The sequence below is a fragment of the Passer domesticus genome, chromosome 4, assembly GCF_036417665.1.
Source record: "Passer domesticus isolate bPasDom1 chromosome 4, bPasDom1.hap1, whole genome shotgun sequence".
NCBI classification, from domain to species: Eukaryota; Metazoa; Chordata; class Aves; order Passeriformes; family Passeridae; genus Passer; species Passer domesticus.
The window spans coordinates 81,646,014-81,668,708 of NC_087477.1; the positions used below are offsets into that span (position 1 = coordinate 81,646,014).

At 48.7% G+C, this 22,695-nt stretch overlaps 1 protein-coding gene across 2 annotated transcripts; it reads right to left on the reverse strand.

Annotated features, from left to right (window-relative positions):
* Positions 1-12,495: 12,495 nt before the first annotated feature.
* LOC135299717 (5-hydroxytryptamine receptor 7-like) lies at positions 12,496-22,695 on the reverse strand. Of its 2 annotated transcripts, none has more exons than XM_064419066.1 (3): positions 22,439-22,535; positions 21,210-21,751; positions 12,496-14,251 (listed from the first exon to the last, which is right to left on the reverse strand). In XM_064419066.1, the coding sequence occupies exons 1-3, from the start codon at positions 22,511-22,513 to the stop codon at positions 13,480-13,482; spliced, it is 1,389 nt and encodes a 462-aa protein (XP_064275136.1). In that variant the 5' UTR covers positions 22,514-22,535; the 3' UTR covers positions 12,496-13,479. The 2 variants fall into 2 exon arrangements, with proteins under 2 accessions (XP_064275136.1, XP_064275137.1); XM_064419067.1 differs by lacking the exon at positions 22,439-22,535 and adding an exon at positions 22,606-22,695 and having other exon boundaries at positions 12,497-14,251.

The following is a 22,695-nucleotide window of genomic DNA, read 5'->3' on the forward strand; positions in this document are numbered from 1 at the left end:
ACTGTGCCAGGGCCTGCCCACCCTCACAGGGAACAATTCCTGCCCAATATCCCATCCATCCCTGCCCTCTGGCAGTTTAAAGGCATTTCCCACTATTCCATCACTGCATATCCTTGTAAAAACTCCCTCTGACCTCCCAGGAAGAGCACATCCACTTGTGTCCATGCTCTCCTGGCCACCTGTGTCCACCCAATGGATCCAAACTGGAGCAGCTGAAGGGCAGAGGAACAAAGAGTTTTCCTTGTTAAGAGGAGACAAAAAAGATTTTTGCCTCATCCTGCCTTGCCAGCGAAATCTAAGATGTCATTTGATTGCTCTCTATAAATATCCTGAGCAGGGAGTGAAGGGAATCAGTGCTAAAAAACAAAAAGAGCCACCTCATGGAAAGGTCTTGCTGCCAAGCTGGAATCTGCCCAGATTCACCTCGTGGTGAAGCAACCCAGGCTGGGATGGAGAAGGGGCTGAAAAACTCCTAAAAAGGGGGGAAAAAAAGGAGGGAGCTTGTTCTTGGTGTGCCCAGACAGGTGTTGTGTAAGGAGCTGTCTGTGGGGTGCCCACGAGGTCCCTCCAGTCCTCCCCCTCCTTCTCCTTCCTCTGGAATGAAGATACTGGGAAGGACTGAGCACATCAGCGAGGGAAGAGCACCGAGGTGTGACAGTGATTGGAGCATTAGAAATACCTGAGCCAGTCACATCTCTCTGTAATTTGCAGCCTTAAAACCAAACCTAGTTAATTACCAGGCTGCAGACTATTTTTTCCCCTTCCCACCTGCCGTGAGATATTGTCAGGTGGGAAAAAATAGCACAAGAGCAAAGAAAAGCCTTAATAAAAGCTTTGGAGGGATTAAGTGGGTCTCATCTCTGTAGGTATCAAGGTAACTTCTCTCAGTGCTCAGAAGAAGTTTTCCAAGGCTGGCTGTTTGATTTATTGTCCAGATCCTCAACTGGAACATTTCTGCCTTGGTTCTGGCAGTAAAGAACAAAAGTGCTAAGTGTGAGGTGTCCACATTGTTTCATTTCACTGATGGATGTTTTGACAGCCAAGAGATTTCGCACTATGCTCTCTTCTTTTTTTTTCCCCTTTTTTTTCCTCCATCACTTATTTTTATAGGACATTGGAGGGTGGGGAGAGAACTGAACTTCCCATCAGCTGGTGGCATTGTGTCAGTCAGAGAGATGTTTTCTGGTTAAATCCCAAATAATGTCTTCTCAGCTTTCCAAAAGCTGTGATATTTTTGAAGTGTCACTGGCTTAGTCCTGGTGGCATATGTGTATTTTATTTTAATCCTTGAATTAAAACCAAGATCTCTCCTGATGACCTCGTTTGAGGCTGCTTGGACCCTCCCAGGTCAGCCTTGACCCTGATTTGTCACATTAGTGAGGCTGAGCAAGCTAAATTTGCCAGTAATGAGCCTGAAAAGCCGAGGAGATGTTTCTTTTGGGTCATTTGAAGGAAGGCTGAGGTTCCCCCAACCCCTCTGGGGACTTTTCCACGTCCAGCTGAGCATTTGTGCTCTTGTCACACTCAAATTAAAACCACGAGACTGCTCTAAATTCACTTTGGCCCAAGGTGTGGAGGTGGGCAGAGGAGAGGAAAACCAAGTCCTGGGCCAAGGGCATCTCCTGACACATTCCCAGGAGACCCAGCTGGGGCAGGATGGACACTGGGATCTCCTGCATTGGCTTCATCCCTGCTCTGACCCCTGGAGAGCTTCCAGCAAACACTGAAATACTCAAAGTTTTCCCCTCAAATTGAAGATCCCTATCATCACAGAAGGACAGACTGGTTGGGGTTGGAAGGGATCCTTAAATCCCATTTCATTCTGCCTCACTGCTGTGGGCAGGGACATCTTCAACTATCCCAGGATGCTCCAAGCCCTGTCCAGCCTGGCCTTGGGCACTGCCAGGGATCCAGGGGCAGCCACAGCTGCTCTGGGCACCCTGTGCCAGGGCCTGCCCATCCTCACAGGGAACAATTCCTAATTCCCAATATCCCATCCAGCCCTGCCCTCTGGCAGTGGGAGCTATTCCCTGTGTCCTGTCCTTCCATCCTTTGTTCTCAGTCCCTCTCCAGCTCTCCTGGAGCCCCTTTAGGCCCTGCAAAGGGCTCTGAGCTCTCCCTGGAGCCTTCTTTCCCCCAGTCTGAAGTCTCTCCACCTGTCTCCATAACAGAGGGCTCCAGCCTCCTCCTGACCACCATTTCCCCCTACTTTTCTGGGTCAGGAATTGAAAGGTTTCTAACCCATTTTGGGGTCTCATTTTAATGGTGTCCCTCACACAGACCCCAGCAGTCCTTATCAGTGCGGGATTTCTGGGTCAAAGCCCTTGGCAATCATGCCAAATGTTTGGATTCAGCTTTCCAAGCCACACTTTCAGCTCCAGCTGCGACAGAGTTTTACACAGGGAAGGATTCAGATCAAATTCAGCACTGCAAAATCCCTCAGGGCTCTCTTTATTGTGCCTGGAAAGAAACAGCCTTTTTAGGGTGAAATTAATCTCATCCCTACCAGATTGGTCAAGGAAGTAATTTGTCAATTTTATTTCTCCCCAGCAGCTGCAATGGGAGCATTGTGCCATTACCCTAAGCATCAGCAGAAATCTAAAGTTAAACATTTCCACTTGTTCCTGTTGTCCATGGAGAATCGTGAACCCTGATGAAACGTTTTGGTGACTCTGGAAATGAGATAAGTGAGTGGAGATAAGCTTTGTGTCCAAACACTGCAAGGATTTGGGGATGCATTGCTGGCAGGGGCTGTGAAAGGCAAAAGAAGCTCATTTTCTACCCAGTCAGCTCCATATCCTTTTGAGGGGTTTGTTTTTGAGGTCCATATCCTTTGAAGGGTTTTTTTTTCGAGGTCCATATCCTTTTGAGGTTTTTTTTTTTTTTTGAGGTCCTTAGACTTTTGAGGGTTTTTTTTGTTTTTTTGAGGTCCTTATCCTTTTGAGGGTTTCTTTTTGTGGTCCATATCCTTCTGAGGGTTATTTGGTTTTTTTTGAGGTCCATATCCTTTTGAGGTGTTCCCTGAAAGAAATTCAAGGAAACATCTGGTCTTTAATGTCTAGACACCATCCCTTGCAGAGTTTAGATCCTAAATCTCTCCCCTGGCAATGGGCTGTGGGAGGAGAAGGCTCAGTCGTGCTGTGATGTGACCCAGGAGAGGAAAGGGAGTGTGGTCATTTCACAGAACACCTTCTCAGGCCTTTTAGCTCCTTTTTCAACCCCCAAATCCCTGTTGCTGTGCTGCCAAAGCCCATTGGGATGGCCTGAACCCCATATCCAGGAGCAGAAGAGCTGAGGGTTGAAGGTTGGGTTGGTCTCCATGTAAGAGAAAAAGCTCATTTTCACTAATTAACGCCAATTCTTGCATGGGAGCCTGCCAGGAGAATATTTCCCCAGGCCTGATATGCCTGAAATATCCCCTGCTTTGGGAATATTTATTCCCCAATATATAAATCTTCCCTGTTCTGGGTGGCAACCACATCCAGCAGTGGCCGTGCCCAAGACTTGCTCATCTCTAGGTCTGACCTTTTCACTCATTGCAAAATATTATTGGAGTTTCTGCTCCAGTTGCAGCTCTTTTTGAGGATTTAGGACACTGGATAATAGAATTTAAACCTAAAAATGGGATGGTGTTGATGTATTTGTTTGCTGATGGTTGAAGTGCTTTATTCTTTTCTAGGCTCCAGTGTTACCATAGCTCATCTTTGTTGATGTATTTTCCTTAAAGCTTCTTTAAAAAATATATCAGTGATTTTGATAAGAAGGATCTGTACTAAAAAAGATTCTTACTGTATTAAAAAAAAAAAAAAGATGGAAAGGCTCTACATCACTCTGATTTCAAAAAAAGATCTGGAATTGCTGGATTTTTCTTCCCCTGATCTTTGGTTCTGGCAGCTTTTTCTCACGGGGATATTTTTGCTTTCTCTGTTACATCTCTATTACTCCTGCCATCATTTTTTTAACCACAGACACAACCTTAGATCCTTTCTCAGAAATCTATTGTGGGGTGTTTGCCTGTTAGAAAACCTTGCATTGTGGGAAATAACTGTGGAAGGGTTTTGGGGCTAAAATCTGATAGTGCCGGAGATTTTCTGATTAGGAAACAGAAAAGATTAAGAAAAGATTCTGATTAGGACCAATTTTCAGAAGTGTATTGGGTGCCCAAGAGAAAAGTGCTTTTTTATTATTAAATTACATACTTTATTTCTGTTGTCACCATGCAGTTCTGCAGCCCTGGCTTGGTGCTGACAAAAGGGTCTTTTCACCCTTCTCCCAACACTTTTCCACCACACCAGGAGGATGTTGCATCCTGAGCTGGCTCTGAGAGCCAAAACAGCTCCAAATCTTATTCCAAGAGCTGTTTGAGGTGTTTTCTCATTGTGGAAACCCAAGGCACCAGGAATATTTCTCTGTCTGCTCTGGGGTGCCCTGACCCCCAGGGGAGCACTGACTTTGACCATCATTCATGGAGAAAGTTTCCTAGACTTCAAGATAGACTGGAATCCACAAAAGTGTGAAATAGATTATAGAGAGCAGTGTAGGTATATCACTTAGGTGGGAAACTTAGGGTTTGGGATTTTTAGTATGTTGTGGATGGAAGCGAGATGGAAGGCACAGGGTGTCATCCTGGGTTTCTTCTCCATGCTTCCTCTTCCTTCTTCATGGGTTTGGTGGCATTTTGTAATTGGGCAGAAAAGTCTGCATTGCAGGCTCTGTGGGATCAGTTATTGGGTTAAAAGGGGAAATAATCCAGGTGTCAGTTCTTAATTGGATAGTTTAGTCTTAAAAGACCTTGTAACAAGAGATTGTTGGCCATTTTGTGCCTTCTAATGAAAAGCTGCCAAACTCACAGTTGTGAGACTGTTTTACTGATAAGAAACAATAAACACCTGAGTCCAAACATGAAATACTGCCTCAAGTGCCTTCAATCCAGACCCAGGGACCCCCACACCCCATGGACTGTTTCCAGAAAGGCCATGCCCAGGTCAGGAGGCAGGGCTGGGTGAGCCTGGGTGCTCCCCAGGGTGCTGAGCCTTCGGGCTGCATCCCAGAACCAAGACTTCTGAGAACCATCCCTCTGTTTCCACGCAGGATCTGTTCTTGCTCGGGGCTGTTGGCATTTTGATGTTTCTTGAAGATACAGCAGAGAAGTGGCTCTTGAGAAGTGACAGCATGAAACTCTGATTAATGTCTCCAAGGAGAGTCAACCAGAATGATTTCCTTTGAGCTGCCTCCATTTCCATATGTAGCCCAGACTTTGCTTGACAATGCTGTAGAAATATGATGCTTGGAAAAAGCACGGCTTGTTATCAGGAATATTTCCCCTTCAGCCTTTAAGTAGAGATGAAAAAACCCTCCCAAAGCTCTCTATAAAAGATCCTGGAATGTTAATTCTTAAATTAACAGGTTGAACACTCTCCCACGCCACCCCTACCTGAGGGTTTAAATTCTCATTTAGGAGACCTGCACACGGCCTGGGGATGGGAAGGAGCATGGAAATGTGAAGTTAAAAGACTGGTGGAAACCACAGGTTTCACATTCATCACCTCTTATTGCTTCTAATTTACCACAGAACCACAAAATGTCCTGAGCTGGAAGGGATCCACCAGGATCATTGATCCAGCTCCTGGCCCTGCACACACACCCCCAACAATCCCACCCTGGGCATCCCTGGGAGCGTTGTCCAAACTCTCCTGGAGCCCTGGCAGCCTCGGGGCTGTGCCCATTCCCTGGGGAGCCTGGGCAGTGCCAGCACCTCTGGGGGAAGAACCTTTCCCTGATATCCAACCTAAACCTCTCCTGGGACAGCTCCAGATGGTTCTGTCACTGTCACAGAGAGCAGAGATCAGAGCTGTCTCTATTCAGGAGGAGCTCCAGACCCCTCAGTCTCCTCTTCTCCAGGCTGAACCAACCAAGAGGCCTCAACCACTCCTGGTATGGCTTTCCCTTTAAACCACTCACCATTTTCACAGCCCTCCTTTGGACACTCTCTAACAGCTTGGTATCCTTTTTTTTTTGTGGCACTGTCTTGGATTTGCCAAGCAAATTGCATTCTATTTGCCATCTGTATGGCCATTGTCTTCTGTCAAGTGGGAAGTTTTCCTTATCTCTTCCACACCCACTCCTTCCTCTGGGGACACATCTGCTGATAACAGGCTATGGAATGTCACTGCATGGCTGATAAGAACTACAGCATCCCATTGGGAGATGGGAGCCCAGAGGGAGGAGCCAAGCATTCCTACCTGGATATAATCTTGGATTCTGGAACACCAGCACAGCTTCTCCACTGGAAGTGGAGAATCCAGTGGCTTCTCCACTGCATTCCCAGAGGAACAGCTGTCCCTTCCACTAGATCTTCAGAGGAAGACTACACCCTTCTACAGGATCCCTGCTCCAGCAGAACCACACCTGACACTCCAGGAGGGCTGCACCCACATTTCCAATTGGACTGCTGCCAACACCCTGACCCACAGGGTGTCGGGTTGTGTTCTGATTCTGTCAATGTTGTTTTAGTTTACTGCATTTTTATTTTATTTCTCTCTTTTCTTCCCTAGTGTCACCACGATATTTTCTGAAAAATCCCTTCGCCAGGATTTCTTCTCCTGGGAAGCTGAGAAGCCTTAAAGAGGAATGAAGACGGTAATTATCTGATTGCTTCTCCTGTTTTGCTGCTTTGGAATGTGGTCTGGAGATTGTTTACCAACTGGTCATTGTTTGATTGGTTTCATCTGAATTGTTTTTACTTAATCAGACAGATCAATCACTGTCCAGCTGTGTCAGACTCTGGAGAGAAGTCACGAGTTTTCATTATCATTCTTGTTAAGCCTTCTGATGTATCCTTTCTCTATTCTTTAGGATAGTTTTAGTATAATATAATATAATATAATATAATATAATATAATAATATATTAGCTTTCTAAGAACATGGAGTCAGATTCATTCCTTCCTCCTCCATCTGGGGACCCTGAAACTACCACACCCTAGTAAAGAACTGGTATTCCTGCACCCATATTTTTGCCTGAGGGCCCCCTTAATTTAAAATTTATAGCAATTCGGAGGGGGTTTACATTTTCCATTTCAGGGAGGCTCCTGCCTTCCTTAGCAGACTCCTCTTTCCAAACCAAGACAGGCACCAATTCCCGAGAGGTGGCTGCGGTTCATCTGGACACGTTCACCCCACCACATGGCAGCAGCTGCTGCCCAAAGCTTTGTCCTGGGAGTGGAGTGACCGAGGCATTCACAGTCTGGAAGTGCACAGAGCCATTCAGATTGTCTGCACTGAGCAGAAGAATCCCAGGCTCCCAGCAGAGCCCTCCCGAGCTGCGCTCACGATTCACGAGCTCGCGGCTGCGGCTGCGTTGTCACACGCTGTCACCCAGTGTCTGGCACTTGGCCACTCTCTGCCTCCCTCTACTCCTAATTGCTGAGTTAACAGACCACTGATCATGCTCAAAGGGTCGGAAATGTGAGGCTGAGAGTGGGAAAGAAGCTGGAGAAGTGGCTGCAAATAAGGCAGCTTTTCTCATCACTCAGAAGGAGTTAATTTTCATTGTCTTGAACAAGTGCTGGGAGTTTCCAGCTGCCCCCAAGCACAGCACATGCTGCAGCCTGTGAAGATTTTGCTTTTTTTAATTGCTAGAGCAGCTCTTTGCCAAGTAGTGCAGCAGCAGAGTCCTGCTGCTGCTGTCCAAGGTCTGTGTGCTTGGTGGGAGGAGCAGGAAAACACCCGCCGTGTGTTGGCTGCCCGGATCTGAGCCTGGAAATAGTCTGGGATTAGTGGTGGAAAAGTGTTGGGAAAAGAGTGAAAAGACCCTTTAAGGCTTCAAGATCTTGTCAGCATAAAGCCAGAATCTGCACAGTGGCAATATAAATAAAAGATGTAATTTTAATTACAAGCAAATAGCATGGAGCTTGGGGAAAAAAAAGTATAAGAATAATAAATAAATAAATAGTCTGCCCCCTTGGAGGGGTGGGTTCAGCACTTGGATGCTGGAACACAGCAGGGTTAGCACAGAAATCCTGGGAGCTTCTAGAGAAGCTGTGGTGGTGGCAACATCAGCCTCTGACAGGGACCATCTCCAGGATGGGTTTTTCATGCCCACCCCGGGGGTGTTTTTGTCCAGCATTCACAGGGTGTGAAGCTCACCTGTATCTGTGTCATCCTCCCTCTGGCTGCAGAGAAAGCTCCTGTCCCCCCTCCTGGGACACCAAGCCACGATGGAGCTCCACCTGAGAGAATCCCAGAATGGTTTGGGTGGGAAGGGACCTTAAACTTACCCAGTTCCACACTCATTTGCAAGGGAGGTCCAGCTCTTCACACATTAAAGCATTTGTATAATACCATCTTTTAACTCCTGCTATCTCCTGAAATTGTGTGTTCTACATGGAGGATTTTGTCATTAAAAAAAAAAAGTGGAATTGCCAGAGCGGAGCTGTCTGCTTCCTTCCCTGGGTGCCAGTGCTGGAAAAATTTCTTGGAAGTGCTCAAGGCCAGGTTGGATGAGGTTTGGAACAACTTGCTGTAATGGAAGCTGTTCCTGCCTGTGGCAGGGGGTGATATTTAAGGTCTTTCCAACCTAAATCGTTCTGTGGTTCTATGAAATACCCACTTTTTGCCTCAACGTGATGTTTTTAAAGCAGTGACCTGCCTGTTCATCTGGTGGTGTTGGGGTTTTGCTTAAACTCCATCTCAGAGTGATGCACAAGATGGAGAAAAGGAATAGTCGGGCTACTAAAGATCTTGCATAGTGAGTATGAAAAATTTCCAGATAAAATAAATTAAAGAATAAAAGCCCATTTATTGCCTAAGGACACAGGTGGAAAGTGTCTTGTGGCTGCCTTTCAGTTTTATTGACAGGAGACTCAAAATAGCAGATTTTTCACATGGCAGGTCGGAGATCTGTAAATCATCTTGCCAAAAAAATCTGGATGATAGATCGAGTGGGAAATTAGACAGATCATCCAAATCCTAAAATACTGAAGTTGGAAGGGCAGCCTGGAGGCTTCTGAATCTGTGCCATGCTCAAAGCAAAGTCAGGTTCAGAAGCAGGTCAGGTTCCTGAAGCTGAGATTTGAATTTGACCAAAATCCCCCTCAGTTGCCACCATCATCCTTCTGCTTGCCAAGCTCAGCAGGGCTCATGCAGGGCTCTGATGTGGGGTTATCCAATCCCAGATGAAATACTGGGCATTCCCTGTGGAAAAACGGGGGCTTGCACTGAGCCTTGCACAGAAATCATGGATGAACAGGGAATTTCCTGAACTGAATATGGTTTGATGCCTTGAACACAGCAAAGGGTAGGAAGGCACACAATCCAGGCTGTCCTTGTCCTAATAATTTTCCCAAAGTATCTCCTATTGTTGGAAAAGGTACCATGGGTTGAACAGATTTTTATTTCAAATGGAAGAACGTGGCAAAGGGCTGCAAGATCATAACTGGGCTGGAGAGGGTGAACAGGGCTGATCCCCTTTCCCTTTTTAGTCTTGATTTGATTGAAAAATAAACAATTTTTGTACTTCTTGAGGCAGGGATCAGCCAGAGCCTAAAGAGCTCAGCAGGTGGTGTAAAAGAGGGAAGGGAAACACTTCTTCACCTAAAAAGTAATTAAATTGTGGAACTCGTTACCTCGGGATGACAGAGTGGGGAAAAATTAAAGACAGTGGAAGGAGAGCTGGTGTTGGAGGTTATTAAACATTCCAAGTCTTCCTGGCTCAGCTGAACCTTTAATTGGTGGGACAGGGAAGGATTCCACAAGGTTTCTGTTGATCTGGCTCTGTAAGAATCCAGGTCTGCGCTCCAGGTTGGATCAGATTCCAGTCTGATGTGGCTGAGGTTCCTTTGTCCCCAGGAGATGGAGGAGGTGGCAGCACTCCCAAGGGGATGAGGTACAGGGTGGGTTTGCTGAGCTGTCCTGCACATCCCCAGCTCAGCCTGTTAATCCATGAAGTGCTGGGCTCAGAGTGGGGATATTCATTTTTTGGGGGGAGAAAACCAGTATTTTACTACTTGAGCTTTACATCTCTTGCCTGGCTTTGCTCAGTCATTATCAAAACCCCACAACCCCCCACAGAGGGTTTCTCAAAACTGCCTTTTCTCCCCAGATCTCCCTGCCTGCGTTCCTGTATTTCCCCTGCACAGGGAGTGGAATAAAAAGCTGACTTGAGACCTACTCATTTAATGCCTGAATTAGTTCAATTTTCTCTGCCCGAGGCTCCTCATTTTTTCCCACTGTCTTGCTGTTGGCCTGCTGGGAATCTCTCATTGTCCACAAAAGTTTCTCTCGCCCTCCTAAATTGATGATTTTCTCCCCGAGCTCAAATTTTTGCCTAAATATGGACTCTTTCAGGGCTAATTTCTCTTCATAGTTTGCTTAGGCACACGTGTGTGTGTGCTAAAATCAGTTTCAAAATGGCTCAGATTTATTTTTAAGCCAGGGTGGGTTTTTATTTTTTGCAGATGCCAAAAGCATTGATTCCTGTCTGATTAAAAAAAAAAAATAAAACCCACGGAGTATTTTCAGCATGATTTAGCAACTCATCTACAGGGATCTTGACTGGCTTAACTAAATGGTTGGTGCTCACTCGTGTGTGGAAAAGGCCCTGGTGTCTTTGGACGCACATTATTTTATTTAACCCAAACACAATTTAATCTTGGGGAGTTAAAAAGCCAGGGTTTAGGCTGATGTCTCAAAGCTTGAGTCAATCACTGCTGGGAAAAGCAGCCTATCTCATTATTTTTTGGAGCAAAATGTTTTGTTTTAGTGGAGCTGTCATCTTTAAATATTTTTGGATGCAAACTTCCGGAATTGTTTCTGGGAAGAAAGCTTTCCTTTTAAATTTTTTCCTTCCTATTTTCATTTTAAGCTGTAGAAGCATTTATCAGGTATGCCTTGAGTGCAACAAAACATTCAATTCCAAGTCAAGGCAAATACTGGTATTTTTTTGAGACAAACCATTTTGCTTAGAAGATTGGAGTTTGGAGCATCCAGAATCCTATTCTTTCTTGTATACTTTTAATTCTGGAAGAACCCTCAAACCAGAAAAAACAGCTATTTGTACGATTTCATTTAAAAAGTGAAACACTGTGTCATAGCTCTGTTGCAGAATACTTCCAAGGAGTGATAAAAATGCCATCAGAATAAGGACGTTAAGAGGAATCAAACAGAACTATTATTTTTTAAGGCAGTTAAGAGACCCCTAACACAGAAAATAAGTGAAACAATGACCTTAGGCACAGCAATAAATACACTGCAGCAGCACAACCAGATTCTGTTACGTGCTGGATGTGAAATGAGCTGTCTTGGGGCTCTCCACCCTGCCAGCACAGCCTGAATTAGCAGCTGGTCAGTTTTCCTGCAGACAGCTCTGTCAGAAGGGCAGGGAAGGAGCCGAGGGAGGAAACTGGAGCCTGCAGGAGCTTCATGTCCCCGTGGCAGGACAGAAGCTGTGCCAGCTGCTGCCGAGATGTTGTGGCAGAGGAGATGCTGGCCTGGAGTGTTTTCTGGGAGAAAAAGGGGTTGGTTTAGTGAAGGTCCTGAGATGGGCAGTCAGAGTGTGCCCTACAGATGTGGTGTGTGGGACTCCAGTTCAATCATTTAGGATCATTCCTAATAAGCTTCTCCTTCAAATCTCTGCTCTGTCTTAAAACATCTCATCTTAAAACATCATTAAAACATCTCCCTCTGGAGACAGCAGACAACCTCCCCTGCTCCTCTGAGCAATTCTGAGTCCATCTGTGAGGACAGGAGCTCGGGGAACATCTGGGCACACTGCAGTGTCCAGCCTCACAGTCCCTCAGGACATTCCCAGTGGGCTCGAGCCACTTTCCCTGCTGTCACCCACCATTCCAAACTGGAAATCTCATTGGGTATCCCTAGAAAAAGCAGGTCTAAAATGAGACAGGGTCAAAATGGCTGCTGAGAAGAGGCCAAATGAGAACACAAGACACATCACAGGAGAAATACTGATTGCTAAGCCAAGCCCTGGCAGCAGTCAGGACATCCAACACCCAGCTCGGATATGGAGGGAGGCCTCAGAGTTCCTGGTGGTGCAGAGGTGGGACTACACCACTCATGCCAGAGAAAGCAAATCTGGAGTAAAAAGAGGACTACAAACAACTTTCCCTGAGCCTCTGAGCAGTCTGGATTTGACAAAAAAACCCCCAGAGATGTTCAACAAAAACTGGAGCAGACATCAATTATCTTGGAATTATTCAAGGCCCAGTTGGACGGGGCTTGGAGCAACTTGGGATAGTGAAAGGTGTCCCTGCCCATGGTTTTTAAGATGGTTTTTTGAGGTTCTTTCCAACCTAAACCACGCTGGGATTTTATGATTCTATGAGCAAATGGGCAAAGGTTTGTGGGACTGCAAGTTTGACACTACAATGCTGATAATGAGGAAAGAAAGTCCCACCACCACAAAAAAAAAAGTGAAGAGACACTTTGAAGTCAGAGAGACCAAAGATTCTACACCAAAATAAGGAAACCAAACCTTTTTTTTCTTTTTTTTTTTTTTTTTAGAAAAAGATAACATCATTCAGTGTATTTTTTCAAGCTTGCTGGACATCATACCGAAATACCGTAAAGCTGTCAGGGAAATTATATGTTTTTTTCTGTTGTCAACCAAAGCGTGCTTTTATGGAGTCAATTAGCCACAAATGATGAACACACGTCACTTGTCTGGGAATGAATTACAGTACAACCCAATAAACACAACTGACTTTGCTCTCTGATCATTGCCCTCATGAGCAGGAGGCGTCAAACTTCCCTATCCAACCATAAAGGAAACTCCGTTTTCGTTTGTGTTTCACCCTCCAAATCCATCTCCTTCAAGTGCTGCAGTGCTACAGTGTGGGGGGAAATGGGGTCATTGGTATTTCTGCTCTGACGTGCAAACCTGGACATGAGCTCAGGGTGTGAAATGCAATTACATCGGGAAAAAGGGTTCAGATAAGCTGGGATGGCACAGGGGCTTGGATGTACAACGGAGCTGCTGTCAGATTCCACAGAGAAGTGCAGCCAATTTTGTCTTTACACAGGATTTTGTGTGCCCTCCACAGACCTTAGAGCCCTTTTTGAAGGTGGAGAGCCACAGTCTTATCAAGGTTTTAGAATTTTTTTTTAGTTTGGTTAGTTGCTGGAGGGTTTATTTTCTTTTTTCTTTTTTTCTTTTTTTTAACTTTAATAACAGATGGGAAAACTGAGGCACAGAAAGGTGGTGTGACTGGCCCACAGTCGTTGGTAGACCTTGAACCCCCCAGGTCTTGCTCCCACCTGGGACAGAGTGAGAAGGAAGGGCTGTTCCCAAAGTTCCCTCCACTTGTTCCCAGGGTGAGGAACACTGTGACTCCTCACGGGGTGAAGGAAAGGACCATCACCCTCAGTGGCAACGTCTGGAGGGGCTGGATGGTTCCTGCCATCCCCTGGGAGGCCAGGGAAGCGAGGAACCCGGCATGGAGAGGCAGGAGCCGGCAGGTCAGGCACTACAGGATGCACTCGTGCCTCTCCGTGGCTTTCAGGGCCTCGTGCATGCTGGCGGCCGAGAGCCTCCTGTTGATGTTCCTGTACCTGCAGCGCAGCAGGTTCCAGAAAGTAGTCCTCAAATCCCGGTTGAAGAAGGCGTAGATGAGGGGGTTGATGAGGGAGTTGGTGTAGCCCAGCCAGAGCAGAGTCCTCTCCAGCCTCAGGGGCATGCAGCTGCAGCGGATGCCGCAGATGAACGGCCGCGCCGTGGACATCAGGAAGAAGGGCAGCCAGCAGAACGTGAAGGCCCCCACGATGATGCCGAGGGTCCTGGCGGCTTTCTGCTCCCGCTTGAAGATGGAAATGTTCTTGCGGTCTTGCCGGAGCAGCTTGGAGAGCGTGGCGCACTCCTCCACGGCCTTGGTGCGGCGGGAGCTGTGGTGGGCGCGGCTGGAGGCCTCGAGGCAGTAGACGCCCTCCTCCTCGTAGTGCTTGGGGAAGTTCATGAAGCGGTGCTTCTCGGCGCTGACCTTGGCCGCCTTGTAGATGCGGCTGTACATCACCAGCATGACGGCCATGGGGATGTAGAAGGCCACGCCCGTGGAGTAGACGGTGTAGCCGAAGTCCTGGCTGATGAGGCACACCCGCTCCACCGTCACGTTCTGGGCCCAGCCGAAGAGGGGAGGGAGGGTGATGGAGGCCGACAGGAGCCACACGATGAAGACCATCTTGGCCATCAGCTTCCCGTTCTGCCGCACGGGGTAGGTCAGCGGCCGCGTGATGCCCAGGTACCTGCGGGGAGGAGGAGTTGTCACGGGTTAGGAGTGGGTGGCTCTGGGGTGGTTTTCACTCCTGGGCAGCTGTGAGAGAACTTTGGCCCTCAGAGGGGACAAGAAATTGATTTGTCAAATGAAAATCTCCACAGGCATGGGATCTCTTGACTAAACACCACAATTTGTTCCTCACTTTCTTGCAATCACTCCGTGCATGGAATCACAGAATGGTTTGGATTGGAAAGACCTTAAAGACCATCCCATTAAAACTCCCTGGAAACACCTTCCACTATCCCAGGGTGCTCCAAGCCCTGACCAGCCTGGCCTTGGACACTTCCTGGGATGGGGTGTCCATAGCACAAGGTGTCATTGAACTGCTGAGTGCAGTCTGAACTCTGCATGATCTCCCGGGCAATAAAAATACTTTAAAAAGTATTCATTTTCAGGAATAAAAAATGCCTTAAGAATTTTATTTTTCCACCAGAACTATTCTGCACAGAAAACACGTAACAGCTTCCAGGCATGGCACATAACTCACTCCAGAGTGTTGCCCTTCCCAAGGAGACACCCAGGAGTGGGGTGGGTGATGCTCAGAGTGATGTGCCACAGGACTGATTCCAGATGAAAGGAATAACTCCTAGCAGTGCTTAATGGGAAGTGGGAAACACTGCAGCCTTCTCTTATTTGTTGGTGAAAAAATACAACCTGCAGCTAAGATGGCCCTGGGAGACCAAGAAATAATCTTGCCTTTGGGAAGACTTAAAGATGTGTCTGGATGAGCCCTGCAAGCAAAGCTGGAGAGTGGACAATGATGTTTGGGGACAGTTTTTGGGCCCCTCATGACAAGAAAGCCATTGAGGGGCTGAAGAGTGTCTAGGGAAGGGAATGGATATGGAGAAAGGTCTGGAGCAGCAGGAATGGCTGAGGGAGCTGGGAAAGGGGCTCAGCCTGGAGAAGAGGAGGCTCAGGGGGGACCTTGTGGCTCTGCACAACTCCCTGAAAGTTGTTGACTTCTAGAAACTCAAATAGGAATGACCCAAGCAGCTGGAGCCATGTGCTCACTGGCTGCCAAAGTGATGGAGTCCAGCTCTCCCTCAAGAGGAAAACGAGTGGAGTTTGGAGTAAGAGATCCCCAAACCACCTGGTGACCCACAGATTCCCCAATCCTGACCCCTGGGGTTAGGAGTTACCTTATTATTTTGCCTAAAAGGAGCTGAAGGCTCCACCATCAGCTCCTGGTTGTGCCATGGGGTGTAAACGTGAACTATCCTGACTTTTATTGGAGAGGTTTGTGTGATAAAGAAATTGTCATCTGTGGGTAAATTAGAATTGTAAAGCAATAAATCAAAGGGGGAGTTGGCTGCTGTCAGCCGACGTTCCCCCTGGAAAACATCTGCCTGCTACTCAGCTCCAATCAATCCAGCAAAGACCTCGAGCCACTCATATGGATTTCTGTTCTGTTACAGCCTTTTTGATTCCGATCTCCTGCTGCCAGGAATTTTTAGGCAGGAACACAGCACCTCTTAAATGTTCTTGGATGAAAGGTGTCACTCCAGAGGGGCAGTGAGAGCAGCAGCTCTATGAGTATTTTTGGCTAAAAGCTGAACAAAAAAATGGAAAATATCTGTGGAGAATTTTACCTCTGCTGTATAATTTTTCTCTGACAGTCAGTTTTACTGTGTTAGGAGATTTTCTGTTCCCTGATTATTTCGCTTTTCCAGATCATCCCCTAAGATTAGAAGATGGAAATAAAATAAAAAAAAAAATCTAATTTCTCCTCCCCTCCTGGCTGCTAAATCAATTGAGAGACTAAAGTCTTCTCCCCTGCCTCCCTGATAAAATGATTTTGAATTCATTCACTGAGTTGTTCTTTCCTTATTTTCCTCTGTATTCTTTTTTTGAGCTGGCCTTAGTCACAAGAACCAACCAAAATTTTCTATGTTCAGAGAATTCCAGGATGGTTTGGGTTGGATGGAATCTTCAAGATTATCCATTTCCAACCCCTGCCATGTGCAGGGACACCTTTCACTATCCAAGGTGGCTCCAAGCCCATCCCACCTGGCCTTGGACACTTGCAGGGATGGAGCATCCACAGCTTCTCCAAGCAACCCATTCCCTCCTTATGGCCTTTGATGGGGCCAAGCTGGGAAAAAAAACCTGCTGTGCTCCTGGAATTCCCAAATTAACACCCCAGAAATCACCCCTCTGGATATCCAAGCTACAAACTTCGCCAATAAATCCATGCTGAGTTGTGTGCCACCCTCTCTCATGCTGTTACCGGGTTTCTTTGGAAGCTGATCCGCCTGAGATTTGCTGAAACTTCCAAGGAATTTAGGCGCCAGCCGAGGGAACGCTCGGTGACGCGGTTTAACGAGCAGGCAAAGCTGACACATTTCATCCGCGGGTGCCTCGTGCAGCTGCTGCTGCTGCTGGAGGAAACGGGGCCGTTTTGAGGTCTTTGTAATAATTCTGAAACGAGCAGCGAGCCCTCAAAACAGGGCAGTGTTTACAGGAGGCGAGGTGGCGCTGACAGGCGGTGGAATTCGAGTGGAATTCTCTCCCTTTGAAATTTTTTTAGCTTTTCTCTTTGTGTGTGTCATGCTGCTAGTCAAGTTTAGGGTAATCAGGTAACAAAAGGCAATTCCTAGGATTTGTAGGCACTTGGTGTGGATTTGCAGGGCCCCCACCGTGCTGGGCTGAGGATGCAGGCACTCATGCCGGGTGCAATAAATTCCTGCCACATCCCTGATCCTGCAGATCCCTTTGCCTGTGGGGAGGGAGATCTGCCCCAGGCTAGGCTGCACCAGCAAACCCCACGGATGAGCCAGTTCAGAGTGTTTGTTCTACTCTCAATGGGAATGATGGAATGGGTTGGGTTGGGTTGGGTTGGATTGGGTTGGGTTGGGTTTGGTTGGGAGGGACCTTAAATCCCATCCAGTTCCACCCTTGGGGCAGGGACACCTTCCACTATCCCAGGTTGTTCCAAACCCTGTCCAACATGGCCTTGGACACTTCCATGGATCCAGGGGCAGCCACAGCTTCTCTGGGCACCCTGTGCCAGGGCCTGCCCACCCTGACAGGGAACAATTCCTTCCCAATATCCCATCCAACCCTGCCCTTATCCAGTCTTTACATTTCCTGATGCAAAGTCCCTCTGTGGCTTCCCTGTAGGCTCCCTTCAATTGTTGGGTTCAGTTATGCCAGGGATTAAAAAATAAAAACAACCCAAACCTCCCCGAGGTGCCCCTTTCTCTATCCTGCAGCTGGTGAACTGGGAAAAGATGAATCTCCACTCACACAGGGGGACAAATGAGCCCAGAATTAAGGCTCAGAATCAGGGTTTCCTCGACCCCACTGTTTTACCACAATTCCATGCCTCCTCTGCAGCCAAAATAAGCTCCTTCCCTGATTTCCAAGCTGATGCCATTCCTGCCCCATCCTGCTGAAGGAGAGGAGGAAACAAAAGGCAGCTGGAGGCTGCTACACCTGCCCATGCCTTGAGTCAGAGCTGGTGCAGCATCCCAGGGATCCATCCCGGACACAGAGCAGGGATCTACCCAGCCTGGGCAACATTTGGATGAAGGACATGGGAAAGGCAATCCAGCAAAATGCTGCGCAGTTTTCATCCCACCTACTTTGGGGAGGCATCCTTTTACTGAGGGTGACCCCAATTTGGAGCATATAATCTGATTTTGGGTGGAAAATACTTGCCAGGGACAGGGGAGAGCCCCAGCAGAGCTGCCTGGGAAATGGATGGAGAGTTTTTTCTCCACCAGGGATGCCAGAAGTGATGTGTGGGCTTTGGGGAGCTCCTTTTGTCAGCTTCTTGGCATTTTTATGGAGAGTTTCATCAAAGCTGAGCAGCCAAAAGAGGGGATTTTTTTGTTGGTGGATTGTTTTTGGTTTGTGACATTAAAAAATCTGCAACATTGGCAGGCTTTTACATAAGGAAAATATAAGAGGAAGATGGATGTTTCCAGCATTTTTCTTTTCTGATTTCAAAGGAAATCAATCAAATCTCGCTTCAGACAAGATTAGTTCTACCAGCTTCAATCGAGAGGCTTTTAGGAAGCCCTCGGCATTAATAATCAATAACAGCAGCCTACATTTTAATAGTCCTCATCATCCTGGGCAAACCAAGTAGCTTTTCCATCTAAGCTAAGCAAAATATTGAGGACACTTCAGCCATCAATAAAACCAGGGTCTCCTCCTTGGCAGGAACAGGCCTGACAGTGCTGACCAAGTTGGATTCAGGACAGAACCAGAGGAAATATTTCTATTTCCCAGAAGCTTTTCATCTTCTTCCTCACAGGGCAGGAGGAAGAGCTGGTCCCCGTCACTGGAGGAGGTTTGGGTTGATGTCACACTGAGATAACAATTTAATCTCTTTTGGAGCAGGTTTTTCAGGGATTCTGCAAGCTCAGGTCTCCTTGTGCTTTTGGGTTTTGGTTGTATCAGCACAGAAATTGAGAATTGTGCTTTTAGAGATGTTCCCATCAAGAGTCAAATGAAAAATCCTGCCTGTCCCAGGCTCAGGGGGGAAAGGGAAATCCAGGCATGATCCTGGATCCTCAGTCCACCTCCACACACTGCCTGAGCATTCTGGGTGGATGTGGAGCAGTGATGCTGCACAGGATGCTTGAGACACCGCCCTGGGATGGTTCACACAACTCCCAGCCCATTCCTGGGCATCCTTGAGTCACCTCCTCCTCTAATATGCACCAGAGGACATCCCAGTAATTCCCATTCCCTCCTCAAGCCCCAGCACAGACTGACCCTACAAGCCCCCTCCACTTGCAGGTTGTCCTGCAACAGAGCTGGGTGGGCACAGCTGGGGGTTGGTCCAGTCCCTTTCCTCTGCTCAATCCTTGCTGGTTTTCTCCTTTCCCAGCTGGAAATATTCCAGGCAGCTGCCCTGCAACCACTCACCCTCCCCATTGGGCCTGTGGTGTGGTGAGGATGAAGTTCTGGGAGCAAACTGATCACGGTGCAGCTCCTGTGCCAATACATGAGGGACAAGCTCACGCCAGAAAATTCAGGCTCTTTGACAACCTCTTGGGACTCAGCTTTTCCCTCCCTCCTTCCCAGGAAGGACAAAGTGACATCAAAGTCAGGATGTGCCTGCAGGGTGTCCTTGGATGTGGATCTGCTCCCTGGAGCAGTGACACTGGACAGGAGGGACACGATGGAGGAGGAAAGATCTTTCTTTTGGGGAAAGATCTCTCCTGTTTGTGTGTGTGCTTGGAAAAGTCTTTCTCCACAGGATGGGATGAGATGGGCTGGGATTGGTTGGTTGGGAAAGGAGGAGAAGGAAACGGGAAGAGAAAAAAAAGGGGAAGAGAAGAACAAGGAAAGAAAAAGGAAAGGAGAAGGAAAGGGAAAAAGATTGCATCTATTGGATTTTTGGGGACTTGGGATGGGGTGGGGAGAGTTGCTGACATGCTTGGCCAAGGAAAAATGAAAGGGGAAAGGCAAAAAGAGAAAAGGGAAAAAGATAAAAAGGTAAAAGGGGAAAGGGGAAAGGGAAGGCAAGACAAAGCGAAAAGAAAGGAGTAAAGAAAGGAGAAGGAAAAGGAGAAGGAAAAGGAGAAATGGAGAAGGAAAAGGAGAAAAGGAGAAAAGGAGAAAAGGAGAAGGAAAATAAGAAAAGGAAAGGAAAAGGAAAAGGAAAAGGAAAAGGAAAAGGAAAAGGAAAAGGAAAAGGAAAAGGAAAAGGAAAAGGAAAAGGAAAAGGAAAAGGGAGAAGGAAAAGGAAAAGGAAATTTTAAAGCAAAGCCAGTCTGGTTAGTGTGGAGCCACTTCCCTGCTCCTCACCCACTGGGAGGAAGCACTGACACATTTCATTCCTGCATTTCATCCCTTCCCTCTCACAGAGTCAGGCTCCTGCCAGCTCTGAGCACACCTGCTTTTTTTCCCTACAGGAAAATTATTAAAATACAGCAAGTTCAGCAGAAGAGCTGAACCCTGCCTGTGGCCTGGCAGTTTTTTTCTGTCTACCAGCAGCTCTGAGCTGCCTAGGGCTGGGATCTGCAGCTCCCAGGGGAGCAGTGGCTGGTGGGGATGAAGGTTTTGGAGCAGGAATCACTGCTGGCTTGCTCTGGAGGGGGGATGTCAAGCAGCAGCAGGATTTTCTCTGTCCTTTCTGCTCTGTCACCCGCTGTCACACCTGCAGGGGTGACCAGGGAGGTGGCACAGCTGGAAGGGCACATCTCAGATGTGGGCAGTGTCCCTTCCCTGAGCTGCTGCTCCCAAAGCAGCCCAGCAGTGCCAGCTCAGCCCAAAGCGACCCCCGAGAAGGCAGCAGACGTCAGCCCCAGCCACCGGCTCGTCAGCGCGATGGCCCCGATGACGCAGCTGCTAAAATTAGAGCCACCAAGGTGCTGACTTGTCCAAGCCTGGCCACCCTGCCAGGCAGGCTCAGCCGTTCCCTCCCAGCTCCAGGTGTGGGAGGTGAAGCTAAAAAAATCCTCACAGATGTGCTCACTGAGCTAAACCGGGGGGTTTGGGATTTTGGGATGGGGTGTGGGGAGCTGCTGGCATCCTCAGCCAAGGCACGAGTCCAGGGAGCAACACAAAATCCCACAGGATTGGCTCCAGAAGCCCTGGAACCTGCATTTCCAATGTGCCTCTGGGTTTTTGGTTTTTTTTTTGATTTCTTGAATGGTTTCATAGCCCAGGCACCTTCCATGGAGAAGGTCAGGTGCTGTTCCTCAGGAACAATGTGAAGCAGCTGCCCAAAAGGGGGAAGACTAAGGAAGCAACTTGGGCAAGTAACTTGAGAAAACACCCTGAGCCCAGCTCTTCCAAAGGGAACGAGGCACTGAACTCCCACAGAAAACCCTCGTCACCCGCCAAAAACACCTCCAGGAGCACTGATCCAACCAGGAACACAACCCTAGCAGCCCCCAACCTCCCCAAAACCCCCCGGAACAGCAGAGCCCACCTGAGCTCAGGGCAGCAGCCCGGCCCTGCCTCACCTGTCCACGCTGATGATGCACAAGGTCATGATGGAGGCGGTGCAGCACATCACGTCCATGGCGATGAACACGTTGCAGAACACCTTCCCAAAGAGCCACTCGCCCCCCACCAGGTCCGTGATGGTGACGAAGGGCATGACGGCGAAGGCCACCGACAGGTCGGCGGCGGCCAGGGACACCACCAGGTAGTTGGAGGGCTGCCGGAGCTTCTTGACGATGCACACGGAGATGATGACCAGCCCGTTGCCGGCGATGGTGGTGAGGATGATGATGGAGAGCACGGCCCCGATGACGACCTTCTCGGTGTCCCCATAGAGCAGGATCTCCTCGCCGCAGTCGGTGGCGTTGGTGAGGTTGGAGGGCGGCAGCTCGGGCTCGGCTGGGGGTTCCTCAGTCATGAATGGATTCGGGAGCCGCTCCCGAGCCGGCCGCTGCTGCTCTGCGCTCTCCACCAGGAGAAGGTGCTGCTCCAGAAACCTCCTGGGGCTGGCCCTCAGCAGCATGCTCCGAGCTCGCCACCAGCGCTCGCCCAGCAGTGACACCTCCAGTGACAAACCAGAACATCTTGTCACAAGCAGGGCGAAGAAAATCGAATATCCCCTCATCCTCTCGCCCACCGGCACCACCCCCCTCCACCCCTCTCAGCTCTTGCTGCGGCTGCATCTCACGTGCTCGGCAGGGAGCCGCTTCCCAAGTCTCCTTAAGGACACGCATTTTGCCGGGGGATGCTTGCAGGGAAGCCGCTCTCCGCTTGGGAAGGAGCACGGGCTGCCTGCAGCATCTCCATGTGCTTTTCCAGGAGAGAGAACGCATCGTGGATCGTGCTTCCCTGCCGAGCTGTGTGCTGTTGCACTTCTCCTCTGCATCCATACATTTAATCCCTTGCAGAGCCTCCTCTGTGCATGCGACAACACGAGCCACGGCGCCGGAGTGGGCACAGCCCCCGCCGAATGCATCCCCTGCCCGTGGCACACGCAAACTTCAAAGCCGGGAGCGCAAATCCCCGCTCCGGGCACGCAGTGGCCACACACGGGCTGTGGGTAGCCACGGGGCGGCAGCGGGAGCGGGTCCGCGGCATGCAGCACCCCGGGTACCACGCAGAGCCCAGGCATCCCGCGGAGCCCGAGCATCATCAGCACCGCGCTCAGCAGAGAGGCTCCGAGAGCCTCCCGCCCCCGGCATTCTAGCCCTGCGAGTGTTTCCCAAGGAAACTTCAGGGCAGGGCTCACCCCCAGGATGCTCCGAGCATCACGCACAAACCCGCATCCTCTTTTATTTTGTTGTTGCTTTGTTCCAAACCCCATTTTTTCCCCTTGAAGTTTTGTTCCAATCCCAGCCGGATCGCCGCCCCTTCCTCCCCTTTGCGGCATCCCCCGGCATCCCCCACAGGAGTTACCTGTGCCGAGGGGGTGAGACATCCTCCAGGCGAGCCCCTGCGAGCTCCGGGCGGGCGGGGAAGCGAAGAGCCACCCCCGGAGCATCCTTG